The sequence below is a fragment of the Penicillium cataractarum genome, assembly GCF_028827025.1.
Source record: "Penicillium cataractarum strain IBT 29864 chromosome Unknown utg000004l, whole genome shotgun sequence".
NCBI lineage: Eukaryota > Fungi > Ascomycota > Eurotiomycetes > Eurotiales > Aspergillaceae > Penicillium > Penicillium cataractarum.
Genome location: NW_026622740.1, coordinates 2,914,424 through 2,929,255, shown reverse-complemented (window position 1 = coordinate 2,929,255; position 14,832 = coordinate 2,914,424). Strand labels below are relative to the sequence as shown.

The 14,832-nt window shown below is 47.4% G+C and overlaps 3 protein-coding genes across 3 annotated transcripts; 2 read left to right on the top strand and 1 right to left on the bottom strand.

Moving 5' to 3' along the window:
* Window positions 1–1,320: 1,320 nt before the first annotated feature.
* On the bottom strand, window positions 1,321–5,263 carry N7496_005566 (ankyrin repeats (3 copies) domain-containing protein; the record flags this gene model as incomplete). Its single annotated transcript, XM_056698495.1, has 2 exons — window positions 1,321–3,546; window positions 3,632–5,263. The coding sequence occupies 2 exons, from the start codon at window positions 5,261–5,263 to the stop codon at window positions 1,321–1,323; spliced, it is 3,858 nt and encodes a 1,285-aa protein (XP_056557020.1).
* A 1,738-nt stretch (window positions 5,264–7,001) lies between these two features.
* Window positions 7,002–8,847, top strand: N7496_005565 (GMC family oxidoreductase; the record flags this gene model as incomplete). The annotated part of the gene is made up of 3 exons (XM_056698494.1): window positions 7,002–7,038; window positions 7,124–7,837; window positions 7,901–8,847. 3 exons carry the CDS (start codon window positions 7,002–7,004, stop codon window positions 8,845–8,847), a joined length of 1,698 nt encoding a protein of 565 aa, XP_056557019.1.
* A 4,305-nt stretch (window positions 8,848–13,152) lies between these two features.
* On the top strand, window positions 13,153–13,931 carry N7496_005564 (BTB/POZ domain protein; the record flags this gene model as incomplete). Its single annotated transcript, XM_056698493.1, has 2 exons — window positions 13,153–13,265; window positions 13,397–13,931. 2 exons carry the CDS (start codon window positions 13,153–13,155, stop codon window positions 13,929–13,931), a joined length of 648 nt encoding a protein of 215 aa, XP_056557018.1.
* Window positions 13,932–14,832: the final 901 nt, after the last annotated feature.

The window sequence follows — 14,832 nt, the reverse complement described above, 5'->3', positions numbered from 1 at the left end:
GACAACCCGGTATATTATTCAATCTCAACGGCGAAGTATTCCTCCTTACACAGTACTCGGTAGACTCGACGCGCCGTTGTCACCCGCTAGTCAGTGGCAGCCATGACGATCAACTCCACTTAACCGGCACATCGGCAGTTCCCACCACTAAGCGATGCAACGGTCGCCTATTGGGAGTATTGGCCTCGACCCGCATTATCCGAGCTGCTTCTTGTCGCTGCAGTACTTGCTGGATGGTGTCACTCAAGGGTCCAAGAATTTATCTCGTGAACTATGTGCATAATCGAGCTCGAGTCCAAGTGGGCGGGTCCATTAAGCTCTGCTGAGACAGGTTCGAGCTACAGAACTGGAAAACGTGCCTCGAGCTCTTCATCTTCCGATCGCGTGTTCGATCTAGACGACCAAGACATAGACGAGGTTTCATGCTTATTCCAAGGTTCGAGGCGGTTTCAGTCTTGTTTCATTTTGGGTCTCTTGGTGGGCTCCAAGGTGGAGCCAGTTGTCTCGATCCCTGCGGGTCAAATTCAAAGCAGTGCCCTATATTCCGACGGCGTGGACTCTTGACAGTTTTGTTTTCTGTCTCTGTCCAGAAGCCGGATATTACGATTTGGGGCTGTTTAGCTCTGATCATATCGACAAACACGTCCTGTGCCTTTCTGATTATGCTATTTTCAGCGGTCGAGGGGCACTTGGAAAATTCGTCACTAGTGGACCGGCTTATGTGGAAGAATGCGAGAATATGATCTTAGAACGATCTACGAGGTTTTGACGGGATGTATATCGTTCCTAACAAGAAACGATAGAGAAAAGTGCCTAAAAGGATTATAGCCTCAATTTCTCTTGTTGCCTACAAAAAGACCAAGGGAGAATAATTAGTGGGCATAGCTCGCGTGAGGCTCTCCAGAGGAATGATTTGAGAGCTAAGGGCTCACCCTGATATGATAGGTTCTGTATTAGAGCTAGAGCTTGTGCGAACAGCATTTTGATCAATCGTATTCATAGAATTCTTTTTCAAGGGTTTCCATTTAATTTATTATTGAGGGCTTGCCAGAACATGTTACAACTTATGAATCTCTACTAAAGTGTAGCCAGAATGTTTATGCTCGCCCAAGGCCCTCAAAAGGCACGGTGGTACCTCGCCATAAATCCGGTTAACACCAGAGTTGTTAAAATCGTGGCTGCTTGAATCCAGAGAAAACCAATGTGGCTCAAACTAACAGGTGCCCAATATTTCTTTTACCTACTTACTTTTTGAGTGACGGAAAGATATTGAAATTAAATAAATAATGGCATATCTATCATATGGACTGCATGGGTGACTTATTGTACTGGACTTTCCGAGGCCTTGGGTTCTGGAGTATTCGGTCTCCCTGTTGGCACCACCTCTTGGAGCAGCGCTACAAATGTCTCATTCCCTGCTGCAGCTGCCTCCTGCAGCGGTGTTTGACCATCATTGCTTTCTATTTCCTTGTTGACGCCCACCTCGAGCAACAGGCGCACGATAGCCAAATATCGTTCATGCACCTCAGCCCTCATATACTTTGCCCCAGCAGCATGATGCAGCGGCGATCGACCATTATTATCTTTGGGCTCCTTGTATGCACCAGCCTCTAGCAGCAGATGCAGGATAGCCTCGTGTCCATGACCAGCAGCTTCATGTAATGGAGTTTTACCAGAATTTTTTTTGGCCTCTTTGTCGACACCTGCCTCAAGCAGCAGACGCACGGTAGCCTGACACCCAGTCCGAGCAGCGAGATGTAATGGTGTTAAACCAACCTTACTTTTAGCATCCTTGTCGGAACCAGCCTTTAGCAGTAGACGCACGATAGCCTCGTGTCCATGACCAGCAGCTTCATGTAATGGTGTTTCACCCCATCTGTTTTTGGCGTCTTTGTCGGCACCTGTCTTAAGTAGTAGACGCACGGTAGCCTTACGCCCAGCTCGAGCAGCTTCATGTAATGGTGTTAAACCAACCTCACTTTTGGCATCCTTGTCGGAACCAGCTTTTAGCAGCAGACGAGCGACAGCCTCGTGTCCATAACGAGCAGCTTCATGTAATGGAGTTTCACCAGAATCTTTCTTGGTCTCCTTGTTGACGCCCGCCTCAAGCATTAGACGCACGATATCCTCGTATCCCTTGGAAGCAGCCTCATGTAATGGTGTTGAACCAAACCTGTTTTTAGCATCCTTGTCGGAACCAGCTTCAAGCAGCAGACGTACGATAGCCTCGTGTCCTTGACTAGCGGCGCAATGCAACGGAGTTCCACCAAATTTGTTTTTGGCCTCCTTGTCGACGCCCGCCTCAAGCATTAGACGCACGATATCCTCGTATCCCCTGAGAGCAGCGTCATGTAACGGTGTTTGACCATTGGAAGTTTTGGCCTCCTTCAAGTTTTCTGCGCCAGCATTTAGCAGTACAGACACGATAGCCCCGTGTCGTTGCTCGACAGCGTAATGCAAGGGTGTTTGATCATGGTTATTCGTAGCCTGCACGTTGACGCCGGCCTCAAGGAGTACACGAATGGTAGCCTCGTATCCTCCATCAGCAGCTTCATGTAGTGGTGTTTCACCCCATCTGTTTTTGGCGTCGTTGTCAGCGCCCGCCTCGAGCAGCAGACGGACGGTAGCCGCATGTCCTTCTTCGGTAGCGCAGTGCAGAGGCGTTAGAGTAGCATGATTTTTGGCATCCTTGTCAATATCTACGTCTATCTTCAGTAGCATGCGCGTCAGAGTCTCATAGCCGTGTCGTGCTGCCCAATGTAGTGGAGTGTCACCTTCACACGTCAGAGCTGTGATAGAACTGGTGCCATTGCGGAGCATTTTGCGCATCGTGGTCTCTAGCCCGTTCGCAGCTGCAAGCTGAATTGGAGCGTAGGGAGCACTCCTATCAAAAGAGAGCTCACTATCGCTGATGAACAATCTCTTGATCAAGCCTCGTTCATTATTTATAGCCATGCAGTGCTGAAATGTCCAGCAGTCTCCATTCGGAAGGGCCTCGGCGGCACGGGTGGGGATATGGGCGTCATTGCGCTTTAGCAGCTTAACTACCGGCGCATGTTCATTTGCCTCAGCGAACCGTTGAGGTGTCCATCCGTATTTATCTTCGACGTTGACATTGGCGGCAAAACAAAGCAGGATATCTACCACCGCTGCATGTCCGTTTATTGCCGCAAAATGTAGTGGTGTCCAACCGAGATAATGGTCTTGCACGTCCACCTGCGCCCCGCGGTCGATCAAAGATTTCACCAACTGTTGATTTCCACTATCTGCAGCACAATGCAGCGGGGTCCAGCCAAACTTGCTATCCTTGCTAGTGACATTGGCATCTTTGAGCAGGCTGATCAATTCTAAGTCTCCATTCATCGATGCGACATGGAGTGGTGTCAGGTTGTTAGAGCCTTGTGCATTGATGGTGCGATCATTGATAAGAGTCTTCGTAACGAAGAAAAACCCCATACGAGCGGCTATGTGCAATGCCGTATCGCCGTTTTTGTCTCGCCATTTGGTCGACTCTGTCCTTGAGAAACTCCACCACTTGAACAGAGCCTCCCCAAGCAGCGTGGTGCAATGCGGTTCGCCAATCGTGGGATCGCGCATTCAAATTAGCCCCAAAATGTACCAGATCGCGTACCATTTGGTCTTGTCCACGTTCTGCAGCAAGAGCTAGTGGCCGCCGCCCGAGTTCATCAGGGTCATTCAAGTCAACTTGCCCAGCCAGCTCTATGAATACGACGTAATCCTTTCTCCATATTGCTTGCCTTAGAGCTTCGCTGGTCTTCTCTTCAAAGGTTGTGGGTTTCTGTTCTTCCTGTTCCGACACAAAGCCATCGGAGTGAACGATCACTATTTCATCGACTTTTTCAAATGCCATCTCATTACGGAGGTGAATCGCACCGATGTATTGACAGCGAGTGGGCTTACAAGTTTCTTCTGCCTGTGAAAGAATCCTCACCAGCAAGGCTCTCTGAGCGAGTCCGCTACCACACTCGGCTAAAAGCGAGCACTGGTCGGGGTATTTCTTGAGGGTATCTTGGATCCGGTGCCGTATTAGTGGATGGGATCCGGTCCACAGGAAATTTCTTTCAAGTGCTTTTTCCATGGAAATGATTCGCCACTTCCCTTCGATGCCAGTATCCGAGAATTTCAGGCTATAGGGAGGATTATTGTCCAAAGGCATTGAAAATAGACTCGTAGGGCACCAGCTAGAACCCCCAGACATTGTCGCGGCATTGTGGAACAGGTGACCGGGTGAAACTTGAGTTAATTTCCGTACTATGCGCATGTAGGTGTGCTGCTGCGACTCGTGCGGTTCAACACCCACTAGTAACGCTGAAATCACAGATAGATCCTTCGGCCAAGAGGTATAGCGTGAGACTAGCACGGTCAAAAGCGCGTTGACTGAGGTGATTTTCCTCCGTAAGTTGCGGACGATCTGAGATGCTTTTCTTCGACGTATTTCGTGCTCATCTTCCTCAATTTCCTCACCACTCTCTTCCTTTGCGAGAATCTCCTCATCCAGATCTTTGATAACTGGGCCCTGAGGACCTTTGAATATGATTTTGACCTTGGGAGATTGGGCTAACTCCAGAGCAGTCCAGCCACGACTAAACCAAGGTGACATGAGAATGGCGAAACATGCAGTTTTAGGGTCCCACTCCCAGTTTCGGAGAAATAAGTCATGCACCAGAGTGATCCGAGCGTCCCGGTAGTTAATATGCATTCGCCGTATAGCTTGTGTGCGAGCAGCCTTTTCCTGTGGAATACAGATCGTGTCCCACCATATTCCCTCGCATTCAAACTCCTCCGCGATACCTCGGAAGAACCTATACAGGCATTCGTTGACTTCTCCCTCTCGCCAAGAACCGGCGCCAGTTCCGTCTGACCAGACGTGTGAGACTGCCATAAAGGGTCGTGGTGATTCAAGCATGACATGTCCACTCAGCTTCCACGCGGTTGATTTGCCACTTCTCGCAGCTTCGTCAAGTATTCTTCTTGGAAACTGGTATCCAATTTGTCTGCAGTCTTTTTTTCCGCACTCGCACCGCTGCGGAACAGATGTGAAGTCGCGGCGAGAATATTCGCAAAAGTCGAACGTGCACAGCTCGTGTTTATTTTGGTCGATATGATGGTCATCTGTCTCTACATGCGGCAGCAAATTCGGCAGATCCTCTCCTGCGACAGCCCAAACACGATTAGGACAAAACTTAAGCTGGACTGTTGCTCTTTCGAAGGCTTGCAACGGATTTGCACTATTCAAGTTCATGGTTTTGACTAAAGCCGTTAGCAAAGTCCTAGCCCTGAGCCATTGGATATTTGGATTAGCCCATGGAGCTGCATTACTAGACTTACACCTAATTCAAAAATGAATCTGGAGTTGCTAGTATTCAGATATTTTTGGATTAATATTAATTTTCTTAGTAGACTCAATGTTTGAGGGAAATTAGGTAGTGACAACACTGTGTTGAGTCCCCGCAGAGAAATCTCGCTGACAGCAGATTTCTCGCACCGCCCCGTTGGGTTGATTTGCACTGCCTCCTTAGGCATGCACAGATCTTCCAAGATGGGTCAGGAATACTCTGCTCGAGTGCAAGGCGTGCGTTATTGTACATTCAAATGTTTTGTCAAGCGCTATCCTAGTGGGAGTGTCCATATGCCAAGACCTAGGGAGCCTCGGACAAACAAATAAACATTTGGTCACGTGGCTTATTTACGGTTGAGCCGACAATACTGTCAATCCAATATGACAATAAGATTTGTTTCGTGATCACCATCGCGTAAGTTAGTTAATAGGACCTTAATAGGTCTGAATTGCTCTCTTGCCCCCTAGCTGGCAATTTGGACGGGCTTAAATGACTAATCTTAGCGGATCTAACTATTAGTTCCTTCCTCTGGGTATCCACCAATACTGTTGCTCCGACCGGGCGGGGGGTCAGAATAGGCAGAGAAGGAGTTATTTTAGTAATCCCCTAAAGTTAGAGCGGCGACGAAGGGGTCTATATAGAAACACGCACAGCAATAGTAACGCGTAGAGAGGCGCTAAACCAGAATAGCCAGTCTAGGCCCTTTTGCGAAATTCAGCGTCCTGATTATACGGAGTAGAATGGGAAGCAAATAGATAGTAGCCCAAGAGCGTAAGCAGCATCATCCGAGCCATTCTGGGTAGTAGACAGGATTCTGAAGCGATAGCTATGCTCCTGCCAATTTCTGGTGCGGTGTTCCTTCATATAGTAGGTGGTTCTGTTCCTCAAATAGGCAGGTGGATGGGTAATCAGGAGTCCAGCCCCCAGCCGCAACCGACGAACGGCCAAGCCATAAGCTTAAACATGGCGTGTAGCAGTGCGAAGCAGGGTGAACCAGGGCCAATTGAGTTCTCGATCGACTGTGGAGATATCCAATTATTTATAACAGGTCACTAAACTAGTACTTCTAAGTATATGACAGTCAGGAGTATTGTATGTACATTCATCCAACAAACCCTTAGCCCCCGTACAACTCAATCTCATACCGTAAATAACTAGAGCAAATTCTTGTGCATCTCTATTTCAATATATTACTTCAGAGCCAGCGATAAGACCTATCCACTACTGCCCCTCCTCACGCTAGCAACATCCTCTACAGAATGCACAGCGGTCCGACCAGGCCCACCAACGATCGCCACCCGTCCGTCCCAGCATGGGAGGGGAACGGTCAGCCCTAAACCTTCATTGGAACTTGGACGCCTCGACCAATCCATCTCCACCAATAATGCATCCTGGTCATGCATCAGATAGGTCATTATCCTATTTAGGTATACAACCCAGACCAAGGGTCTAAAATGGTGCATGAATATGCTGGGAGCTGAAGAGGGGGAGCTGCAGTGTGGCGGGTTGTATTGCATATAAGCTCGACAGGATGCCCTGGGACAAGAAGTCTGCTCTTTTGCTTTTTTATCATCCACAGAATACTCATAGGGTAGTTCTGAACAGTATTGATCTTGTCTAACACGGCTATACTATTGCACCATGGGTTCGCATTCCTACGATTTCATCGTGGTCGGAGGTAAGTTACCCTTCCCTCGTGCATAATGCATCATGCATCATGCATATCTAACCGAGTCAACTCTTAATTCCTCCTTCCTCTACAGCTGGACCAGCCGGATGTGCCCTCGCATCATTCCTCGCCAAATCAGCCAAGCGGCCAAATGTTCTCCTCCTAGAAGCCGGCAAGCACAATGACGACAAGACCCTCAAAGTCTCCGGCAAGCGTTGGGTAACATTCATGGAACCCAGCCTGAATTGGGGATACAAGACTACTCCACAAGAGCACTGCAGCGGTCGCGAGCTCGACTACTCGCGCGGGAAATGTGTCGGTGGAAGTTCCGCCATCAACTTTGGTGTGTACACCGTCGGCGCTAGGGATGACTATGACCAGTGGGCTGCTGAATTGGGTGACGATACATTCGCCTGGAAGAATATTCAGCCCAGATTTAAGGCTTTGGAGACCTTTTCTGGGAAGATTGCTCGGCCTGAGCATCAGAAGTATGGAGCTCCCCAGGCCGCAGACCATGGCGATAAGGGTGCTTTGGGTATTGGATATGCGAAGGAGTGGGAGGCGGATGTGCCGTTGGTCCTAGACGCGTTTGAAGAAGCTGGCCTTCAGCGAAATCTAGATCATAACTCGGGAAATCCGCTGGGTATAAGTTTGATGATCAACTCTGTACGCGATGGCGTGCGGACTACAGCAGCCGATTTGGTGAAGAATGCACCCGAGAACCTCGTCGTCATCAGCAATAGTCAAGTGCAGCGTGTCATCTTGGAGGGCAAGAAAGCTGTGGGTGTCGAGAGTAATGGGACTCAATGTAAGTCTCCTTCATTTTCCATCTTCTCCGTGAACCACGAGCATCGCTAATACCATCCTCCAGACTTTGCTTCCAAGGAAGTCATCATCTCCGCAGGATCTCTCGACAGTCCCAAGATCCTCATGCACTCTGGTATTGGTCCAGCCGCAGAGCTCACCAAATTCAACATCCCCATCATCCAAGATCTACCAGCCATCGGCCAAGGCCTCAAAGATCACCCCTTCACGACCCTCCTTGTTACTCGAAACCCGGAGACTAACGACCGCAACGCCTTCTTCCAAAGCCCAGAGGCGATGGCCGCGGCCATGGAGCAATGGAACGAAGACGGCACTGGACCCTGGGCCCGCTACGGCTCTCAACTCGGTAGTGGCTGGTTCAAATCAGACCGAATCACGGCGTCAGAGGAATTCAAAGCACTCCCCGCCGATGTCCAAGACTTTTTGAACCGGGAGACCATCCCACACTACGAGTTAGCCAGCGGATTTCCCTTGCACATGCAGGTGCCCCAGATGTTCCAGGACTACAGCTACATCTGTCTCGCCGTATTCCTGATGAATCAGCAATCCAAGGGTGAAGTCCGTCTCCAATCCTCAAACCCAGATGACCCGCTGCTATTCGACCCGCATTTCCTCGAACACCCCTACGATCAGCGCGCCTGTATCGAAATGTACCGACACTTGCTCGAATTAACCGAGCACCCGGCCTTTTCAAAAGATACCGTTGCAACTGTTATGCGCCCGGCATCGAACTCTGATGAGGATATTCTCCAGTTTTGGAAGGATAATGCCGGGTCGAGTTGGCATATGACTGGCACAGTGAAAATGGGTAAAGATGCTAGCAAGGATTCTGCTGTTGATAATGCGTTCAGAGTGTTTGGTGTTGAGGGGTTGCGGGTTGCGGATATGAGCGTTGTTCCTGTGTTGACGAATAATCATACTCAGGCTACGGCGTATGTAACCGGTGCTACCTGTGCGGATGTCTTGATCAGGGAGTATGGCCTGGATCAATAGTGGAACAAAGTTCCCACTGATTACATGAGGTGTCAATGGCGTTGTTTATTTATTCATTTTTACAGAGTAACGAGGACAATGAAACGTTGGTCAATTATTTAGTGGAAAGTTCCTAGCCGGGGAGTTCCTCTCAAGCTACATCAGCTTCACTTCTTTGCCAGCATCCACTTAAACTCTTCTCTTCCCCCCCCCCCACCCCGTCCAGCATACATTCCTTATATACTCCACCATCAATGAAGTAACGATGGCTCCGCCACATCTCTGCCCATATCGCGAGAGGGACAAATGTCCTAGAGAATTTCGAAGCCCCGGAGAAGCGGCTACACATGCAAAGACCACACGGTCCCTTGCTTTTATGCAGAGGAACGTGACTGCTACGAGTTATTCGGTACGGAAATCAAGCAACGGCGCGTGCTAGAAGTGTATATCACAATGACGGAATTCCCTGCCCAGACGCAGAGAAATAAGGCTGCCCGGCTATCTTTTACTACAATAGGCAATGCCAAAAGCCACGCGGAATCCTTCCACCGAAAGGTTGAACCCCAATGTCCATACGCAGAGGAATATGGAAAGTGATCTATACGCCTGGAAATTCTTCAACATTTACTCTGGGGATATATTAGCCTCGGAGAATTTCTAGCATTGATTTCCAAGACTTTCTTTTGTACTTGCGCTCATTTTTCCTTGCTGTCATTACAGAAGCTACTCACGACAATTCACCGACCGGAAGAGGATACGTTCATGAAATATGTCTATATTATTAGAGATCCTTCACAATATCCGTCACGACATCGACACATCTTCAACCGATCAACCGTCAAATGTGTTTCCTTTCCACGAGGCCGATATTCACCCCCGGTGTCCTGTCTCTGGATCTGAGTTGGAGCTTGCCTACAAGGTAACTTCCACTCCATTTTGATTGAAGATCCCCCTTCTCATGAACAACAGGAGACGAGAACCAACGGCTTAAGACATCTGCCAGACTTCTTCCCCCAAGCCAACCCCGATGGAACATGTTACGGGCAAACTAAACGAAACATCGCTGCCGCAAACAACATTACAGCTAAGATGATTGAGCATCGCAACAAGAAAACCTGGGGCTCCAAATGCTTTTGTGGATTCTATCGAGGGCATCATTCGGCGACTGCCTGTACGAGCATACGGTGCAGTTGCGTTCATTCACTATGGCCGAGCGGCCTAATGACGAGTGTCTCTAGCTGGAACAAATTTGGAGAAAGAGCAATATGCTCAGGTCAGTGGATGGCCTGTACCGTTTCCGAGGGAGCTTCACGATGGGATTCTTGCGACAACCCATCGGAAGCCCTTGATCACGGCATCTTTTTGAGTCAACTGGCTTATCACAACGGAGTCTGCTCTGTACTGAGTTCCGGGCTATATGCAGCTGGAGCTTATACGATGAGCGTGCCCCTAGTGCTCCCTCTATTCACGTGAAACCCAACTAGAGAAAATTTACCAGTATTCACCGGGATGGCGAGGAAATGAAGGACTAGTTTGGTATATGGATCCTTTGCTTCCGGGGGACCTTTAATAGCAACACCGACGGTTATACTACTTACCAGATATGTCGTGAGTACTGCTATTACACTTGAACATTAAAGCCTAGGCACTCCCCTATTAACTATACTACTCACTTTCCTGAAAACCTATCTCCGTATTCTTCCTGTTCACGCGTCTCCTATTTATGGAAGCTGGGCGTTTTACCACTTTGAAGCTAGAACGCTAATTCCTCCTTTTTAGAAAACCTCCGTTTGCACTAGTATAATATTCTATATATTCGATCCCTAAGTTAGCTTAGATAATAGGTACTTAGAGGAGCTCTATATACCGCTAGGATCTATATACCGATCGATATAAGCTTCGTAGCTGAACTTACCTGTCAACATGTGGATGTTGTGGGGTCACATGACGAAGGACCCCCTCTCTCATCTAGATCTTCTCTATAAGATCTATCGAATTGATCCTCAACGATCTTGCATTGAATTGCATACTCGCATTGAATTGCCTATCTAGGCAGGAGACTATCTAACACTCCAATACTCTTTACTTTCTTATGCGATCTTTTACCATGTTTCCAAGACATAAATACTGCTATGTTTCCTAGCTAAATTGAATCAAGTTTATCATCCTTTGTGATCTCTCTTCTAGATCGGTGGTACTCTTCCACAATCGTGGTGCTTCTCCTTCTTAGAAGTGCGCACGACCGATAGACTCATACCAGTGTAAACCAGACACTACCTTGAGTATTTACCAATCCTTATGCACACTATCTTCTTGTGTGTATAACCACGACTTTATGGTCACCGCCTAGAGTCCGACATTACCTCTGCTTATATATTACCTACTACTTCCTTCCTATATAGAGTGCCGCATCCTACGGGCTTAAAAACGAATATCACACGTTTTACCCGGCGTATCGCTCCGTTCGAATCCTGCTACTAGTATAATAAAGCGATATAGTACGCTCTCCTAAGTAAATCTATAGGCACGAAGGGATTTACTAGGGACTTATACACTAGGATAACTATAAATAAATTTATATATCCTAGAAATGATATACGGATCTAAAGCTTTATAAGTATTGCTAGCCTAACCTAAATCCGCCCGCTAGTAACTAGTAGGGGATTAGCCCGCCGAAATTAATCGGTTTCAGGATAATCCTCTTAGAATCAATAGAGAGGATCCACGTTATTATAGGACGGTAGAATTATAAGGAATCGATAAAAGGGTTCACGGTAGTGTGATCCTCTATTAGGTATCTTATCTTACACTATTAGAGAGGAGCATAGTATACCCACACCGGGAAGTAACGTAGTTTAACTTACTAATAGGCTGAAGATTTGTGAACGAATAGAAGAAGCATAGAACCATACGGCCTATACTACCGCGATGTCAGACTAATTTAAAGTTATTATCTTATTACGCTACGCTTAGTACTCTTTACTCTTTAAATATCTTAATGGAAATTGGCTGCCACTAGCGGATGTCTCGTAGATATTCCTAGAACCAGCGTATGCTCATTGTTTCTTTCTGTCGCCTCGGCCTATTTAGACATGATTATATACCCTCTTGGTCTTTCTACCCAGACAGAATAACTTCGGCTTCTCTATCTATATTCTAACCTCCTACAAACTAGGTCCTAGGGGTTCATAGGTTATAAGTCCCTCATAATTCTGTAATGATTTGCCCTTATATCTTATCCACAGTTTCTATATTCCTTTGACGCAGCAATTGCCTAGAAAGAAGACATAGCAGTATACAATAAGCTTAGCCCGGACCCTATCGGCATCACTACATTAGGGATACTTTATAGACTTAGCCATATCAAAGGAGTATGGCTCGTTATCTTATATACGCCCATGCTGAAAATGGCAACTCAACCACAAAAGGGACAATGGTGCTTCCTCGAGATGACCAAGCTGGCAATACCGTACGAGCACCTATACTCCTTAACATTCCACAGGCACTGCTAAGTGCTGGTTCGTATCCGACAGCTTCTGGATCCTATTCCAATTACGAGTTCAGGGGGATCAGGACGATGTGTGGTTCTTCGCGGGTGCTCAGCTCAATGACCTTCTGGAACAAAATGCTCATGTGCCTTCTTCTACAACCACCGAAAACTGGACACTGCGATTCAGACAAGGTGAGCACTACCTATATAAATGCAAAGCTAGGTTTCAGGGTATTACGAGTTCTTTCTTTTCACAAGCGCATTCGAGCCCGGGTAAGATGATTCTACTTGTGTGAGTCAACATCCCTGGCGAAGACAATCCAACATACATCATCAATTAGATATGATCTCATACTCCGTTGGTATGTATTTTGTTCATCTGGTTGCGCAAGGTGTGGCGCTCTATATATTCTTGTCGAATGATCGTCTGCTATAAGAGGAGCCAGTTACAGCTAGTATTGCGACCAGCAACCCGACTTCCGAATCAGGGCCTAAAATAATCTTTCTATTTTCTATTCCCTAGGCTCTTAGGGTGCCTTTTCTTTTTACTTAGGATCATTTCTAGCTAGTATCAATGCGATTCTCTTCTGAGGTAATGGAAAGGGAATACCACGCATGTGACTGTAAATTTGGTATATTATTGGAAGCAGTATGAGCACATCGCGAGCAAACAAGATAAGCTGCGGAAACTGACTGACTTAAGGTTGCTTTCATCAAAACGCCCACCTTGTTGTTTTCTTCATTTCTCCTCTCTCTTTAGTCTCCATTTCCCTCTTCGCGTTGGTCCTTTTGCCGCTCACCTCTCCTTCTGACTCTCGACGGCTTTCAACAACATCATGGCCGTACCATATCGCGTTCGCGATAAACCCAAACCACTGAATCCTTACAGCTATGCGAAGTTTCTGCCAGGCCTATTCCAGAAAGATGAATACTCCGACCTCACCATCTGGTGATGACATTCATCGAGTCCACCGAGTTATAGCATGTCCTCAGTCAACCGTGTTCAGTGCAATTTGCAGGGAATCTTTCAAGGTAAAGCGCGAAGCCCCTCCATCAAACAGGGTAATATCTCACTCACAGCATACAGGAAGTCCAGACAGGCGAAATCAATCTCCCATGTGACGACCCTGCATTGATTCGAATTATGGTTCATTACATGTACGGTCACGGTTACAGAGCTTCTAAAGCCAAGGGGCTGAAATCACCAGCTACTGACCCATGGCTGGACCTCGACATCTACGCTCTGGCCAACAAATACGACCTCGAGCCGCTTCAACAAAGCGCTAAGAATCACTTCAGGGAATGGGCGGAGCAGGCATGGTCCAAGCCAGAATTTCCATCTGTCGCCGAAAGGATCTGGGATATGGGACACCTGATTAGTATTCGGCATATGATTGAAGAAGTCATCGGCGACCACGCGAAGGACTTGTGTTCTCCCACTGGAAGTGCTGGAGATTCTTTGATCAAGAAAGGTCTGGAACAGAAAAGGTTTACTGAGAAGTTCATCCTTCGCATCGTGCAGGTGGCGGAAGCCGCGTCTTTTCAGAGTGGTAAGAATATCGCGAATGGTACCCGTTTTGCGACAACGGGAGAATTTTGGACGACGGTTTGCTGAGACATTTTGATAAACAGATACGAGCATTCACGGACGGGAGAAACATCCTCGACCTTACTAGTTACGCGGCTTTCGCCAAATTACTCGCGAAAAGCAGGACAGCATGAGGATATCAGGAGTGGCATCAGAAAGAACCAGCTACTCAAGAATCGAGATTCTCCAAGAGCAATTCTTGTAGTCCGGATACGGCCTTCCCAAATGTTCTACTCATTTGCCAACAATGTCAAGTTTCATGCAAGCTCTGTTTCGGATAATTAAATTGCACTAGTGGTACATCTTCCCAGCAAGGATCGATTACAAAGTACTGTCGTCTGTAGAAATTCCAATGTCACTGATCAGCCGGACAAGTAGGTAACTCGGACGAAGGGGTTCATAGAGACAGATTGAAGTACAGGAGAGCAATAGTTCTCTTAAACAGGGACTACAAGCGCGTAGACATTCCGCAAACTAAAGCATCAAGACAATACTCCGACTTCCCAAAACAACGCCTAATCAACCGTATTACGAAGCATATTAACGAACCTCAATACCACCTAGAATATCCACAAGAACTACGTTACAAAGATTCAATATTCAAAAAGATCCCATTGATAAAAGCTCATACTCCGTTGAAAGCATCTCCGCTGCTCAGAAATGCAGTAGGAGTAGAATATCAAGATAACACCGCCGAGTGAAAAGAAAAAAGGAAAACATGAATGGCGCCACACACCGTCTGAAGAAAAGCTAACGACGAATAAAGGGTGGGAATTGGGAAGGGGGTGTAGATGAAGATAGGTGGAGAGACGGGCCGAACGAAGGTGTGAGGATCAGGCATAAGGCCTGAGAGAGAGATGATTGAAAGATGGGGGTATGAGGTATGGGGTATGGGGTGTCAATACCGGTGGGGCTGGAAGAGGACATC